The sequence below is a fragment of the Natrix helvetica genome, assembly GCF_964273705.1.
Source record: "Natrix helvetica genome assembly, chromosome: 5".
In the NCBI taxonomy this organism is placed as follows: Eukaryota; Metazoa; Chordata; class Lepidosauria; order Squamata; family Natricidae; genus Natrix; species Natrix helvetica.
The window spans coordinates 53,168,795-53,183,279 of record NC_138551.1 but is presented as its reverse complement, the minus strand read 5'-3'; the positions used below and the strand labels follow the sequence as shown (position 1 = coordinate 53,183,279).

The 14,485-nt window shown below is 34.5% G+C and overlaps 1 protein-coding gene across 4 annotated transcripts in view; it reads left to right on the top strand.

Moving 5' to 3' along the window:
• CFAP43 (cilia and flagella associated protein 43) overlaps positions 1–14,485 on the top strand; it is a 56,098-nt gene that overhangs the window by 16,900 nt on the left and 24,713 nt on the right. For 3 of the 4 annotated variants that reach the window (XM_081956439.1, XM_081956442.1, XM_081956441.1), the window contains 11 exons: positions 495–646; positions 2,255–2,358; positions 3,387–3,527; positions 4,874–5,043; positions 6,243–6,395; positions 8,402–8,532; positions 9,468–9,636; positions 10,072–10,176; positions 11,693–11,770; positions 13,377–13,502; positions 14,107–14,211. In XM_081956439.1, coding sequence (XP_081812565.1) covers positions 495–646; positions 2,255–2,358; positions 3,387–3,527; positions 4,874–5,043; positions 6,243–6,395; positions 8,402–8,532; positions 9,468–9,636; positions 10,072–10,176; positions 11,693–11,770; positions 13,377–13,502; positions 14,107–14,211 — 1,434 coding nt within the window. The remainder of the gene's footprint in view (positions 1–494; positions 647–2,254; positions 2,359–3,386; positions 3,528–4,873; positions 5,044–6,242; positions 6,396–8,401; positions 8,533–9,467; positions 9,637–10,071; positions 10,177–11,692; positions 11,771–13,376; positions 13,503–14,106; positions 14,212–14,485) is intronic. The other variant, XM_081956440.1, reaches the window with a different exon arrangement.

Here is a 14,485-nt window from a genome sequence, read left to right as displayed (position 1 = left end):
TATTTTAAAATATCTTATTCCTACATAAAACAATGATTGTTTCAATTGTTTAATTGTTCACATTAATAAATACCAAATCGTTTTGAATTATTTGTGCTGAGAATCTAAACTATGTATAGATTATTATTTCATATGAAATGTGTGTGTGTGTGTGTGTGTGTGTGTTTGCACCATCAAAACAGATTGGGTTTGGTTTGGTTTGGTTTAGTAACAGACTTTCTCTATATAGACCTGGACATTTTATGGTCTTCAGGCCATATCCGGCCCTTTGGCTGTCCCTGTGGTGGTGGCAATAGGGGACAAGACAATAGCATCAGCAGGGGGGTAGAGGCCTTCCACAATAGTTTCTCATATAGCCCCATGGGAAAATTAATTGCCCACTTCTGCTCTAAACTGAGGCTGGCTTAATAAAAATCCATGAAAGAAAAAATAAAGTATCTTTTCCCAAATGATACACATGAAAAAAAAATCATTATCGTTTGTTTATTTCCAAGGTTACTGCGATGGCTTGTAGCCTCTCCTCTCACAGTGCTGCAGTTGGAACTCCAACAGGCCGTGTCTTTTTTGTAGATCTTACCAATGTTGAAACACCTAGAGTAATTCACCGAATTCTCCTTTCTGAGAACATGACTGTGCAGTTTTTGCGGTAAGTATGTAAAATGGGCATAGCAAAGAAGGTGGTCTGATCCAGACTACATGCAAGATTCTCAGAATTTTCAGACATGTGGTACCTTTAACATTTTGAATGTGTGTTGTGTTGCATCATGGTAAAATGTTACTAATGCAATATAGATGACATCTATTTACAATATGGCCAGTTATCACTCACCCATCTTATAAGAAAGAAGCGATTGAAAGTTCAGAAATATATAATTTACCTGAGGATATGATTACAAAACTGAGATGGGATTCCAGAGAACAGTCAACTACAGAATACAAACTCTATCACTCTCTGATATCCCCTTTTTAATCTGTCTTTCATCCAGATGGTTACTGAGATGATAGATAGATAGATGATAGATAGATAGATAGATAGATGATAGATAGATAGATAGATAGATAGATAGATAGATAGATAGATAGATACATACATACGTACGTACATACAATTGCATTTACAAAGATAGGTGGATTGGGAAAACCATATTGGTTTCCCTCTCCCTTTTTAAATCACCCCCATCAGTTTTCTTGTTCTGATTCATTTGGTCTTATTCATTCTAATTCTGCTCTCACTTTCTGATTTGCCCCTTTCCTGATGTCCATATGGTTCTTTTTATTCTCCTTCATTCCCTTTTCCAGATGCTATAGATTATTTTCGGTTACAACTACAATAAGGACTGGGATTAACTACTGCTAAGCAAAACAATCATAAAGTACAATGTCACATTACCGCATTGGTTACTGATGGAAATCCTAACATCCTCAGTTGCTGTTGTAACTGCCCCAGGATCATGACGGTCATTAAGCAGGAAGTGGGTGAATGTGGGAGTTCATAGGGGTGATGGATTATAGGGACCATAGGTTAATTGCTATCACAAGTAGGTGCTAAAGAGTGCGAGCAGGCCAATGGCATCTATGTGGGTACCTGGATGGCTGTATGGAGCCCAGGCAGGCTGGTGGTACAATGGCTGAGCTGGCAGGAACCACTTGTGAATCAGAGTTTGCAGGTAGGCATGTACTATGGAGTACAGGTGGGCAGAGGGATGCTACAGAGTAAGAGATCACTGAGATCTCATACTCCTTGGGTAGAAAAATATGAGCAACTTAATCTAATAATTTGCAATCTTGCCTGCTGGCTTCCTCATTGACTTTGCTTGTGGGAATCCAGAAGGGGTTCAAGTGGCAATCACATAACCATGGAATGCTGCAGCCATTAAAAGCGAGAGCTACTATAATTGCCAAATACTGAAATCACAATCACATGACCACAGTATTGTGATGGGTGGAATACCACTTGCTGCAAAGTTTGCCTCCCAGTTGATAGCAGGGTAGTTAAATTCTCCCATTAGAACCTATTAGACGTATCTATTAGAATCACAATTTCTAACATGGCCTATTGTAGTACCTGAAAGGCATTGTGTTGGAATAGGCTGGTGCATGTGCTTACTAGTGCTAAATTGATTTTTTCCCCCTAAAGTTTGTTCTTGGCCAAGTTCAATATATATATACTGTAATTTCTTTGAAATAACTGGGATGCCATTATCCTGGTTGCTAATCAAATGCTATCATCTTATTTACTCTTTTCCCCCCTAAGGTATGAACAAACTGGTCAATTTCTCATAGCAGCTTCTACAGATGGAAATGTTTTTATTTTAAATGCTCTCCCATCAACATTGTTTAAAGTACTGGGATATATAGGTAATATACAGAAATTTATGGATGTCTTATTTCTTCTATGTATGTGCCAGATGTGGACAGTAATTTTTCCTAGAACAAATGTTAGATGTCAAAACCCAAATATTTTATTTCAGAATGATCAGTTTTCTTAAATCAGTGAGAATATTATGTGATCTTAATAATATTTCTTTTTAAAACTGTCTATTGAGTCTGTAGGTTTTTGATAAAATCCTAAACATTTGCTTTTTTTAAAAAGTGGAGAAATATCTGTATTATAATATGAATAGGTGCAATAGCATGAATAGGTGCTACAAAGAATATCCACTGTAAGCAAGAAAGTAGATTGTTATAAATGAGAAACATTTTAAAAGGATAAGCATATAATTTGATTGTTTTTGATCAATATAGCAAGAAGAGGATTAGTATTTGTATTTACATTCATTAGACCAGGAAAGGATAACAAGAGAGAAAGCATATATACAGGAAGGGGAGGGCGAGAAAAAAATGGATCAGGCTCAGGAAATGCAAACTAACATTACTCAGTGAAGGTCATAAATGAGGCCATGGGTCACAAAGTTACTTTTTCATTACCGCTACAAAATACCTGTAATACATTTCATATTACAGTTACTATCCTGGCAACTTATCAAAAGCTGGTGGGAGGGTAGTCTTTTTGGGTAATATAGGCTGGGATGACGTTACCCATGTTACCTTGTCATCAAGATGGAATGCTGAAAAGTCAAAATTGTGAAGCCACACTGACAGTATTCAAGAACTACAGGCTAGATTGGTGGCCCATGTGTTATAAGGCATATTATATGTATTATTTTCTTAGAAATCAATAAATTTTGGGCCTATTCATTGGCTAGATAGGACACTAAATAAGTCCTGTATTCACCATTTAGTGCTCAGTGATAAAGTAAGACAGGATATTAAAAATATATCTAATTTGTCTTTCCAAGGACTTCTAAATATTGTAGCCCCCCCAAAAAAGTGATAATTTATTTTGATGTTACATGTGTTTGAATGTTGTCTTTTTTTCACTGTAGTGTTGTCTGGTGAAATTGTGGACATAACTTTACAGTATAATGAGGAAAATAAGTTAACTGAAGTGATTGCACTTCTTTCTCCAACGGAGTTCAAAAGGGGAAGAGTGGAGATATTTACACTTCCTTTAAATATTATTTCAGGTAAGAATCCATCTAGCGCTGAGTTCTGTTATTTCAAAGTGCAGTCATAATTTGAAAATAATATATGCTGACTATAAGGATCTATTCAAAGTGTGAATAGATCCTTATGTTCTTAACATGTTTATAATGTCATTGTTCTATTTTTTTAAAAAATACTAACAATGTTAATGTTAAGTTTTTATATGTTGTTTTATTGATCAATTATATTATATTGTATACCAGCCCCTCTTTGAGGTTTAAAAGTATGAAATATAAACAAACAAAGAAGCTATCATATAGACAATATTTTCAGAGGTTCAAAACCACTTTTTGAAGACAGGCCAACAGACCACAGAGCTGAGGCCACCTGATGAAGGGAAGGAAAAGCAGCCAAGAAGGAGAGCAAAAATCTTTTCCAAGCAAGGAGAAAGAAGGGAAGAGAAAGTAAACAAGAAAATGACTGTTGTTCTGCTCAGCAAAGAAGAAAAGAGAAGCAGGATTTTGGCAGTTCTTAGTGGGGCGAGTTTTTTAGAGTGACTGATTGATTTAGCCTTTGAGTTAGTATCGATTCCAAGTAATAGTCCCTGCAATTTTCTTGGAAGGATTTTCCGAAGTGGTTTCCCATTATCTACTTCCTAGTGCCTGACCTAGCTTCATGCCTAATAAGTGATCAGAACTCATGGTCCTCCAGTTTCTATCTTGATGCGTTAAGCACTATACCAGGGGTGTCCAAACTTGGAAACTTTAAGACTTGTGGACTTCAACTCCCAGAATTCTGGGAGTTGAAGTCCACAAGTCTTAAAGTTGCCAAGTTTGGACACCCCTGCACTATACCAAACTGACTGTTTTCCTAGATTATCACCCTACCGATAATGATTTGAAATGTGTATTAGCCCAATAATAATAATGATAAAATATTAATATTCTGGTAATAAAAAGCACTATCAACTTCATGTCAAGGCGAAATAGCTCTGTTTTGCAGCTGTGATTCACAAGTCATTTTGTTTGCCAGATTTTTAAAAAATTAATAAATGTGCATTTAATATTGGAATGTTCTTCGTATGTATCTATGTATGAAATGGTTTAAGTGTTGTACCCAAATTATGTTATGCCCCAAACTAATGAAAGAGCCCTGTGAAAATGTGACTTTGAAACCCTCAACATATGTACTTATGGAATTTTTTTTTATATTGTTGCATTCAAAAGGCCAATTACAAAAGCTAAATACAAATAACCCGGGATAATTACGTATACACTTTGGGAGACCCAATTACATCTAGTATTTTTTTTTCCTTAACAAATATTCTCTAAGAGAAAAAATATTACACAAAAATATTTCTCCTTTCTATCTTTTTTTAAATCTGCAGATAATGAAATGTGTATTACAGAAAGAGGGCTGTTGAAAGACAGTATCATTCAGAAGCATATGTACGAATTAGAGTTCCCACTACTTTCTCTGGTCAAGCGGAAGGATGAATCAGTACTTGCCTGTACTAGCCCATCTTCCTACATCTGTAAATATCATCTTATTGAAAAAGTATGTCCTCCTTTCACAAGCAGACTTTAATTATGGGTCAAACTAAACAAAATGTAAATTTATGCAAATGTATGCAGTTCCTTTAAAAATTTTTCTTGGAAAGTACACTTCTGGATTTTACAGTCCAAACCAGAATTGTAGAACAAATGGGAGAAAGTTTAAATCTATCTTCTGCTCCAATTTCCCCGATAAAAATTATTTCCCCACTCTACCTACAACAGATATTTCCTGTTAGGATGTAAAATAGCATATTTAAAGGAAAGTGGTTTTGGGGGAGCAATTATTCAACATCTCTTGATCCCGGACATGCCTATCATGTTGAAATGCTTTGATTGAATACAAAAATTCAGAGAGATTAAAAATGATAACACACTTAATATGTCATCTAACTTGGCCCCTGGCCTGTTATTTTTTGAAAAGAATTAAATTTATTCAATACACTCTATTTATTCACAATATTATTAAAACACTCATTTTGCTCCAGATTGGATTTTTGGATCTTAAAATGCTCCTATATAAATGAGCCTTTAGTTCCATTTTCCCAACTCTGTCCTTTAAAAATGGAGAGATTCTGGGAATGTTCATTTTGTGCAGCTGAAAAGTGCAGTGAGAAACTGCTATGCTTGTAGAGGGCATTTAAGGAGAAAAGATCTTTTTGAATCACAAGGCAGCTCATCAGACCAGGATTACTGCCACTGCTTTATGTAGCTCTGAGCTGTATATGAAATAGAAGACTGAATAAGTACCGGTAGATAATAAAAACTGAGAGAAGAATCAAATGGAGTAAAGTTGAACAAGAATTGAACTAGTATCAGGTCAGGAAGCTGAGGAACTAAAGAATATTTCTGTGGATGGAATTTCAAGTGAGATGTGAAGGAAGAAAGAGGAGAAACTTCCTAACAGTGAGGACAATTAACCAGTGGAACAGCTTGCCTTCAGAAATCATGGGCACTCCATCACTGGAGGTTTTTAAGAAGAGTCTAGACAGTCACATATCTGAAACAGTTTAGTTTCTCCTGCTTGTGCAGGGGGCTGGACTAGAAGACCACCAAGGTCCCTTCTAACCCAATTTTATTCTAGGTTTATTGAAAGGATGTTTGGTTATATTGTATTAGTTTTCTTAATTTGACAGGAGCTACCTTCCATATTCCTATGACCACATCAGTTACTGTATATGGCATTGCTGTTTTGCTTTACAGCAGGTGACATCAAAAGACCAACCAATCATATCAGAGAAGAGGATACCAAGCAAACAGTTTGGACAAGCATTCCTGTGTTTGTCACCTCATGACAAATGGCTAGCTTCAGCTGCCGAGAGTGGGCTATTGTTTATTCATAATGCCTCAACTCTGGTAATTGTCACAATTTAGTTTTCATTTAATCTGTGTTCCTTTGAGTCATCACATGAATGTCTTTGTTGTTTAAGGTACATATTTACAAACAGTATTAAGTAAATGCACACTGATGATTTCATTTTACCCATTCTACTGTGACTGAAACATGCAACTGAACTACTGTAAAAGTTGGAAGTTAGAAGGAATGAGTGATCTTTTTTAATGGATGTCTCGGTTTGCATCTAGAACAACCAAAGGGACTGGATGTATTATTTTTTTTATATTCTGTTCTGCACAAGGCGCTTCAGCATATGATGGCTGATCATATCCATACATTCTTGAATTAAATGGACATTCTGGATGAAATGGAGTTTTAGACTTGGATTTTGAACTGAACCGCCTTGATAAATTTGTTGGATTAGTTTGGCAAAGTGAGAAACAAAAGAATGCATCCTGTTGATTCCACGTGGCAGTTTTCAATTCATCAAGCATGCTATCCTAATTTGTCCAAGCTAGATGTGGATAGAATAGTATTTTTGCTGATTATCTAGTTTTTCCATCTCCAAAAAAAGTAAAGGTGCGGAATTTCTATAGGATTTTTATGGCATTCATGTTGTGGGATCTGCAAATTCCAATTTTATCCCCTTTGTGATGCTACATGAAACTGCTTAGTGATATCATTTTGGAAATTTAAAATGTCCATATGCTGATTCTCTCCAGTTCTATCTCTTTTTTTCACCAGATCAAGGTAAGTCAGAGGAAGTGCTCAGTTTGTCCTATCTATATTAATGGACTGGATGAGAGCTAATAAATTAAATCTTAATACAGACAAGGAAGGTTTGCTGTTAGTAGATGGTGGCTGCTGCTCAATCTATTCCAGATGGTGTTACATTCTTCCCATAAGACTAGTTCATAGTTTGATGTTGCTTTGGGGCTACTTCTGACATTACAAGCTCTACTGGCGTCAGTGATACAAAGCATTTTTTATTACTTCAGGGTGACACCACAGATGTTACTTTTAAAATAGCTTCATTGCAGTAATACATGCACAGATGACTTCACTGTTAAATTATTGACATGAAGGATTGCCCCTGAATATGCTTCAGAAATTTTAATACAAAATAATATCAAGCAGACTGACTGTAACAAGGCAATTCTAAATCATACAAATTTTCTGGTGCCAATCCAAAGTGAGGATGTTAATTTATACTTTAATGGCTTGAGAACACGGTACAGTGTCTGAACAAGTGCCTTTCCCATTTGTCTCTGAACATATCCTAAGGTCATCTTTGGAGGACTTTAACTGGCTGCCCTCTTCTACTGAGGTACAGCAAATGTCTGCCTGAGAGCTCTCCAAATTTTAATGTCCTCCCACCAGGTATACTTACATCCATTTCAGTTCAAGGCAAAGACATTTTTTACTCTCAAATGCCTTTTGATGTACTGATGCTGCTGCAGTATTTAAACCTTTTGACTATTATTTACATTGCTTATTTTGTATATTTTGTACAATGCTTGAGTGTATGGTTTTATCAGTTGATTTAATCAGTTGTTAAAATCCCTAATTTGGGATTTTAATTAGAATCATTTCAAAGTTTCTTAATAGGAAATTGGGAAGGAAAGAAGGTAAGCTATGTTTTCTTGTTATAGGATAGGATCAAAAGATTAAGAGTTTTACACAGTTCAAAGTTCCATCTATCACCAGCTTATCTGTGTCTCTCAATAGTGATCTTTATCTCTAAACTATGGAATTTTCTTTTTTTGGAATTGGACCATGTTTGATATGTATTTATTAGAATTAGTAAATAAATATAAATCACATATTTGAGATTTACTTTACAATTACAACATTTGCCAATACCTAAAATAGGACCAATGCTACCAAAACATTTTTAGTCTTCTCACATAGTTAAACTATATGCAACCTGCAAAAGTTTTCATTACATCTTTCCAATCTTTTCTCACAATAAATTCCTTAGCCAGCAGATAAAACAGTATTTTTTTCTTAAATATCTTTCTTTAAGGATATTCTGACTTGTGAATACTGCCATTCGTATAATGGACGAGGAATTACATCATTGGCATTCTCGTTGGATAGCCAAAATATACTTGTCACCGGAACCCAAGATGGAGCTCTTGTTTGTCTAAAATGGAAGTATGTACATATTGACGAATAAAAGGGTGATATATTTTCACCACTGATGAACTGATGCTTTTCAAAAACATGGCTATTTGCCTTTATATATTTTGATTTGCATTAGACCAACTGATAGGATTATTTAGCCCCCAATCCAATTGAGAGATGCTTTAATTTGATTAATTTGACAGTATTTGACTAAATACTCACAATTTTCTGTAGAAATAACTATGTGTTTATTCAAAATACATCAGATGTGGGATGCTATCAAAAGGAACAAGCAAAATTTGGCTGTGATGTGTCTGCTTCTGTATATATTAATATTACTAGAAGGATGAAAAAGAAGAAAAAGCAGTATAGTATAGTACCGGTATATACTAGAACATTTAGGGGGGAAATTGACAATTTCTACTCTTGTTTTGCATCTGTTCCGCAAAGTAGGGCTGTAATTCTACAATTACTGACCAAACTGTGTGGAAATGTTTTATGAATAAAGCAGAAAAGTGGTACATTTGTATTCAAGGTAAGTCATCTGCCCTGAGAATAAGATATTCTAGGTTGCCTGAATTTCTTGTGAAAGTATATAGATACAGGATGAAGTTCTTCAGGCAAGAAAGGAAACTTAAATCACTGTTATGATCCTTAAAGTATATTCAGTGCTTGCTGAAATCTGCAGGCATTAAATATTACAATAAAAATCTGTAAACCTATTGAACATTGGAAAATTAGCCTAACTGGAGAATCTGGTATATTCTTGTCTCCCACTAATAAATGCTTTCTTTTAAAAACAAACAAGCTTCTTCTTTGTGAAGATAAACAAAGCATGGACTTGAAGTTCTTCTTAAGGATTCATAAGATTATTTTATAAATCATATTTGGCCCATCTATTAAGGATTGCTTAACAATCTTACCCACATTTTCTTCTTTGACTTTTTTTTCTTTAATTCTTCTAGGAAGCTTGGGGAACGCAAAATGAAGGATGCAGTTGACTTTGGGACGCAACTTCTAGTCAAACTTAACCACTATATTTTCAGTGAAAACTCATTTATAAAAACTTTGGAAGAATGGTCAATAACATCAAAACCCACATATAGCATATCATTTGAGACTAGTTCTCCACAGGTCTTATACTATTTAAATATATAGCAAATATAAACAATAGAATAAATATTGAGAAGATAAAAATGGGAGCTAGAATTAGATTAATTATTTGCTGTAAAGTCTTTGTGGTTGAATCTTATTTTTCTTTTTCATTTCATTAGTAATATAACTAGCCATGTAGATCTGTGATGTGTGGTCATTCACGGGGAATCATAACAATCAAGATGCCTGTCTTTACACCCTTGATTCAATGGCATACTTAATTCTGTAATAATTGATCAGTAAAGTAATTCGTTTAGATTAATTTAATTTGTGCTTCCCATCCTGAAATTAAATATATAGCAAAAACTAAGAAACTGATACTAAACATAGTTGAAATATAGATTATATATCTGTCTAAAAACACAATGCAATGTTATTTAACTATATTGTAAATGAGTTTTTTTTCCATTCAAGTTACATGGAAAAGCAAGCATAGAAGTGACTGATGAAGATGAATACTATTTACTTACACAAGCAAAATCCGAGGAGACTTCATGGTTAGTTCAGAAAGCAGAGAAGGTACGTTTGTAGTATAGTAAAATCTGAAGTATTATAGTAAGATGTAAAATGGACAGGTAGCTGTTTGTCTCTTTCTTTGTTTATTGTGGTTTGATTAAAATTGATATTTCATTGCCCTATGAAATTGACTATGAATAAAAGCAAGCAACATAGGACACATGCTTACTTCTACATAAGCAATACATTCATTTACTATAGGATGCCATGATTTATTTAGCCATGGTATGTTGAAAAAGTCAGAATTAAGAAAAAGTAGAGTGTAGGAATATTTTATTTTCCCCAATCTAGTCCCTTCCCTTATAGGTAGTCCTCTACGTACAACCACAGTTCAGCCCAAAATTTCTGTAGCTAAGAAAGACAGTGATTAGGTGAGTTTTGCCCTATTTTACCTTTCTTGCCACAAAGGTGCTTTTTCAAGAGAGAACTGGACTTTCTTGTTTTTCTTTGAAGATGTTTCTCATCCAAGAAGCTTCTTCAGCTTTGACTGGATGGTGAGGAATGGAAGGATCTAGTCAGAGCTGAAGAAGCTTCATGGATGAGAAGCGAAACATCTTCAAAGAAAAATCAGAAAGTCCAGTTTCCTCTTGAAAAAGTACCTTTGGGACAACCCATGACCTGGATGACTGAGAATCTCCATAGACATTTTCTTGCCATAGTTGTTGAATCACTGCAGTTGTTAAGTTAGTAAGACAGTTGTTAAGCGAACCTGTCTTCCCCATTGACTTTGCTTGTCAGAAGATTGCAAAAGGTGATCACATGACCCTGGGACACTGCAACCATCATAAGTTCGCCAAACATCTAAAATTTAACCACATGATCATGGGGATGCTGCAATGGTTGTAAGTATGAAAAATGGTGATAACTCCCATTTTTCAATGCTGTTATATCTTTGAATGGTCACTAAATGAATTATTGTAAATTGAGATCTACCTTTTACTGAGATATGGGCATTTTAGAAGGACTAGGAAAAGGAAGCAGTCAGTGGTTCCTAGTTCATTGCTAATTCCTTCTCTACAAACAAATGGTTTCTTGGATGAGGTATTAGATGTGTAAACTAGGTCTTTGTCTGAGTAAGTAGTCCAGTTGTTCCTTAGACTTTTTGCAGTCCAAACTAGAAATAGCACAGAATTCTACATGAAATATGGAAGTTTATTTAAATCTTGAACTTTTATAGATTAATGGATTAGAAGTGACTTGATCCATTATTTTTCTCAGGTTTTGTACTATTTAATCTTAATATGGGAAAAAGAGCTAGCATGGGATAGTGGTTGGATTTTTATTTATTTTTTGACTTTACAAAATATAGATTCTTGGATGAGAAGCGAAATGTCCTCAACGAAAAAACAAGAAAGTCCCGTTGCCTCCTAAAAAAAGCAGCTTTGGGACAACCCTAATCACTGAGAATATGGACTTTTACAAAATGTAGTTTTCCCATTTTAATGCAGGTCTACCTTGGTTTGCTTTCTATGTCAAAAATTGCACAGTTTCCATTCCTCTGTCTGTTGTGAAATTTCAGGCAATCAAGGATGAAACTGACCGTTTTGATGAAAAGAGAAAAGAACTAAAACATGGAATTAAAGAGCTTCGTAAAAAGGTGTGCATTGATAAATTCCCAGTCTGCTTCCAGAAGTGCTGTGAGGACATTACTTTTATGTTTCTCATGCTTACTTTCATAACACAGCTTATTTAACTGTGGCTTTTATACAGTCTTTAAATCCTTTGTTCTCCCTTTGCCATATAGCCATAACTTGCTTATGAGGGGTCTATTTGTTTTCTCGCAATTGTTTCGGTACCCAAACTAGGTAATATCATCAGTTAATAACTTGCTTAGGATTCATATAGTCGGATTCCACAAGGATGTAGGTTGAATGTAAATAGCCAAATTAGGGATCTTTTCCATGCATGTTGATATTTTTGATATTTAGTTGGGAAACATCTTTACCACTGCAGCTGTATATGAAGGTCAGTTGAGAGCAGACTAGCAAAAACTAATCACTCAGTTCACTCTGTGTTTTACTTTGGATTCCTGTACTGAGCAGTGTTTCGAACTCTGGCCTAAACCACCCATTTCAATTTTATAATATTATAACTCTAAAAATGTAAGATTTAGAAAGGTGTTCTAACTAAACATTGTCATTTTTATTTGATACTTAATGTAAGATAGTAAAACCACACAAATCGTATCTAATAACTATAGCCAAAGTTAACTTGCACCTAGTAACATTTGCAGAGAAAATGCCCTTTCAATCACCATGCATCAAATATGTTGATCTGGTGCCTTTTTCAGGAAAACAAATCATTTGATATCTTTTAAAATTGCAAAATCTCATGATTGTTGCATTTCCACTCACATTAAACAGCATGGCTAGTGATATTATTATTATTATTATTATTATTATTATTATTATTATTATTATTATTATTATTATTATTATTATATGATTGTATCACAGCGGCCAGTTGTTTCGCCGGATTTGGCATTGATTACTAGTCGGGCCCCACCCAGGGGCCTAGGACGTCGTAACATATTTTCGTAATATACGTGCAGATCCAAGCAGTGCAGCTTTTTGCATTTGACTGATGGTGATTTTGTCAAGTTTTAACTGTTTTAAATGTAATTCCAGTGCTTTTGGAATAGCACCCAGTGTGCCGATTACCACTGGAATTACCACTGCTGGTTTGTGCCATAATCGTTGGATTTCAATTTTTAAGTCCTGGTATTTCGCGACTTTTTCATGTTCCTTCTCCTCGACCCTGCTATCACCTGGTATTGCGATGTCTATGATTGTAACCTTACTTTTCTCAATCAGTGTGATGTCTGGTGTGTTATGCGCTAGTATTTTGTCTGTTTGTATACGAAAATCCCACAGGATCTTGACCATCTGATTTTCGGTGACTTTTTCAGGCTTATGTTCCCACCAGTTTGTTGTTGTTTTAATATTATAATTTTTGCACAAATTCCAGTGGATCATTTGTGCTACTGAATTGTGCCACAATTTTTATTATTATTATTATTATTATTATTATTATTATTATTATTATTAGTAGTAGTAGTAGTAGTAGTATTAGTATTATTATTAAAACTTGCATGTTTGTAAATTATACTTCAAACACACAGTATATCAGGATAGTCATAGATTCTCCATCCTTTTACAAATACATCCTTCCCTCATTATTAATTTCTGACATTTCAAAAATAGATTCAAGAAATGATGTTCGAAAATTCATTTGCACCTAAAATTGAGAAACTGGACCAACAGGAATTCAATCTGGATGTAGAGGAACAAGAGAAACAGCAAATACACAGTGCTTCCGAAGTGGAAAGGGTATGGTGAACTTGTTGGGGTTCAATTTACTTTTATTTGTCCTGAACAAACAAAAAAAGTTTGTATGAAGAATAAGAGGAATTCTAGAATGCTTAAAAGTCAACCAGAATTATACAGTATATATTATTCATTAGGACTAGATTTACATATTTATAAAGATCACCATTCAAATAAATAAACAAATCAGAAGTTGGAATGGGCTTATCCTAAGGAACTGGTTTATTTATTTCTGCCTTCATTTTTGTATTTTCTTCTTCAGCTATAGAATCTAAGAAAGGAAAATTATCCTTATAAGTCACAATTATACAATTTTTACTTTATTATATAAGTAACACTTAAATATTTACACATCTAAATGTCACTGATATTGATGAATAGAGCTTTCTTTTACTTTATTTACAGATTTTTCAAATTGATATTTTGTCTATCAACATAATTCAAGCAGCAAATGTTTAAATCTGGATGCTTTCTAAGATTTTTGTGATACATAAGATTTTGATTAATATTATATATTGCATGATTTACATGAGTCCAGGGTTAACATGAGTGACATATAAACCAAATGGATTTTGCATCCTCATTTGTTTTTTGTTTTATGATAAAGGTGAGGAAGGATATAGAGATGGAAAATCTAGCCAATTGCTATTTACGTGAGATGATCAAAAAAGAGTGTTGGGATACCATGTTGGTTAAAGGACGTTCAATTAAGGTAATTTTTTTCCCTTTCTCACTTTTACTCTACTTTAATTAAAAGTCAAGCAACGCTTAAATTAATTAAATCTAGGAAAATACTGCAGGTAGCCCTTGGTTTAGCAGCTGTTTGAAGTTATGATGCTAAATAAAGAGACTTACTGCTGTTCCTCAGCCTTTGCAGCACCCCTGTGGTCATTTGATAATAATTTGTGTGCTTAGCAATGGGCTTACAATTATGACGGTTGCAGCATCTCACAGCCATGTGATCACCATTGGCGACATTCACTGGT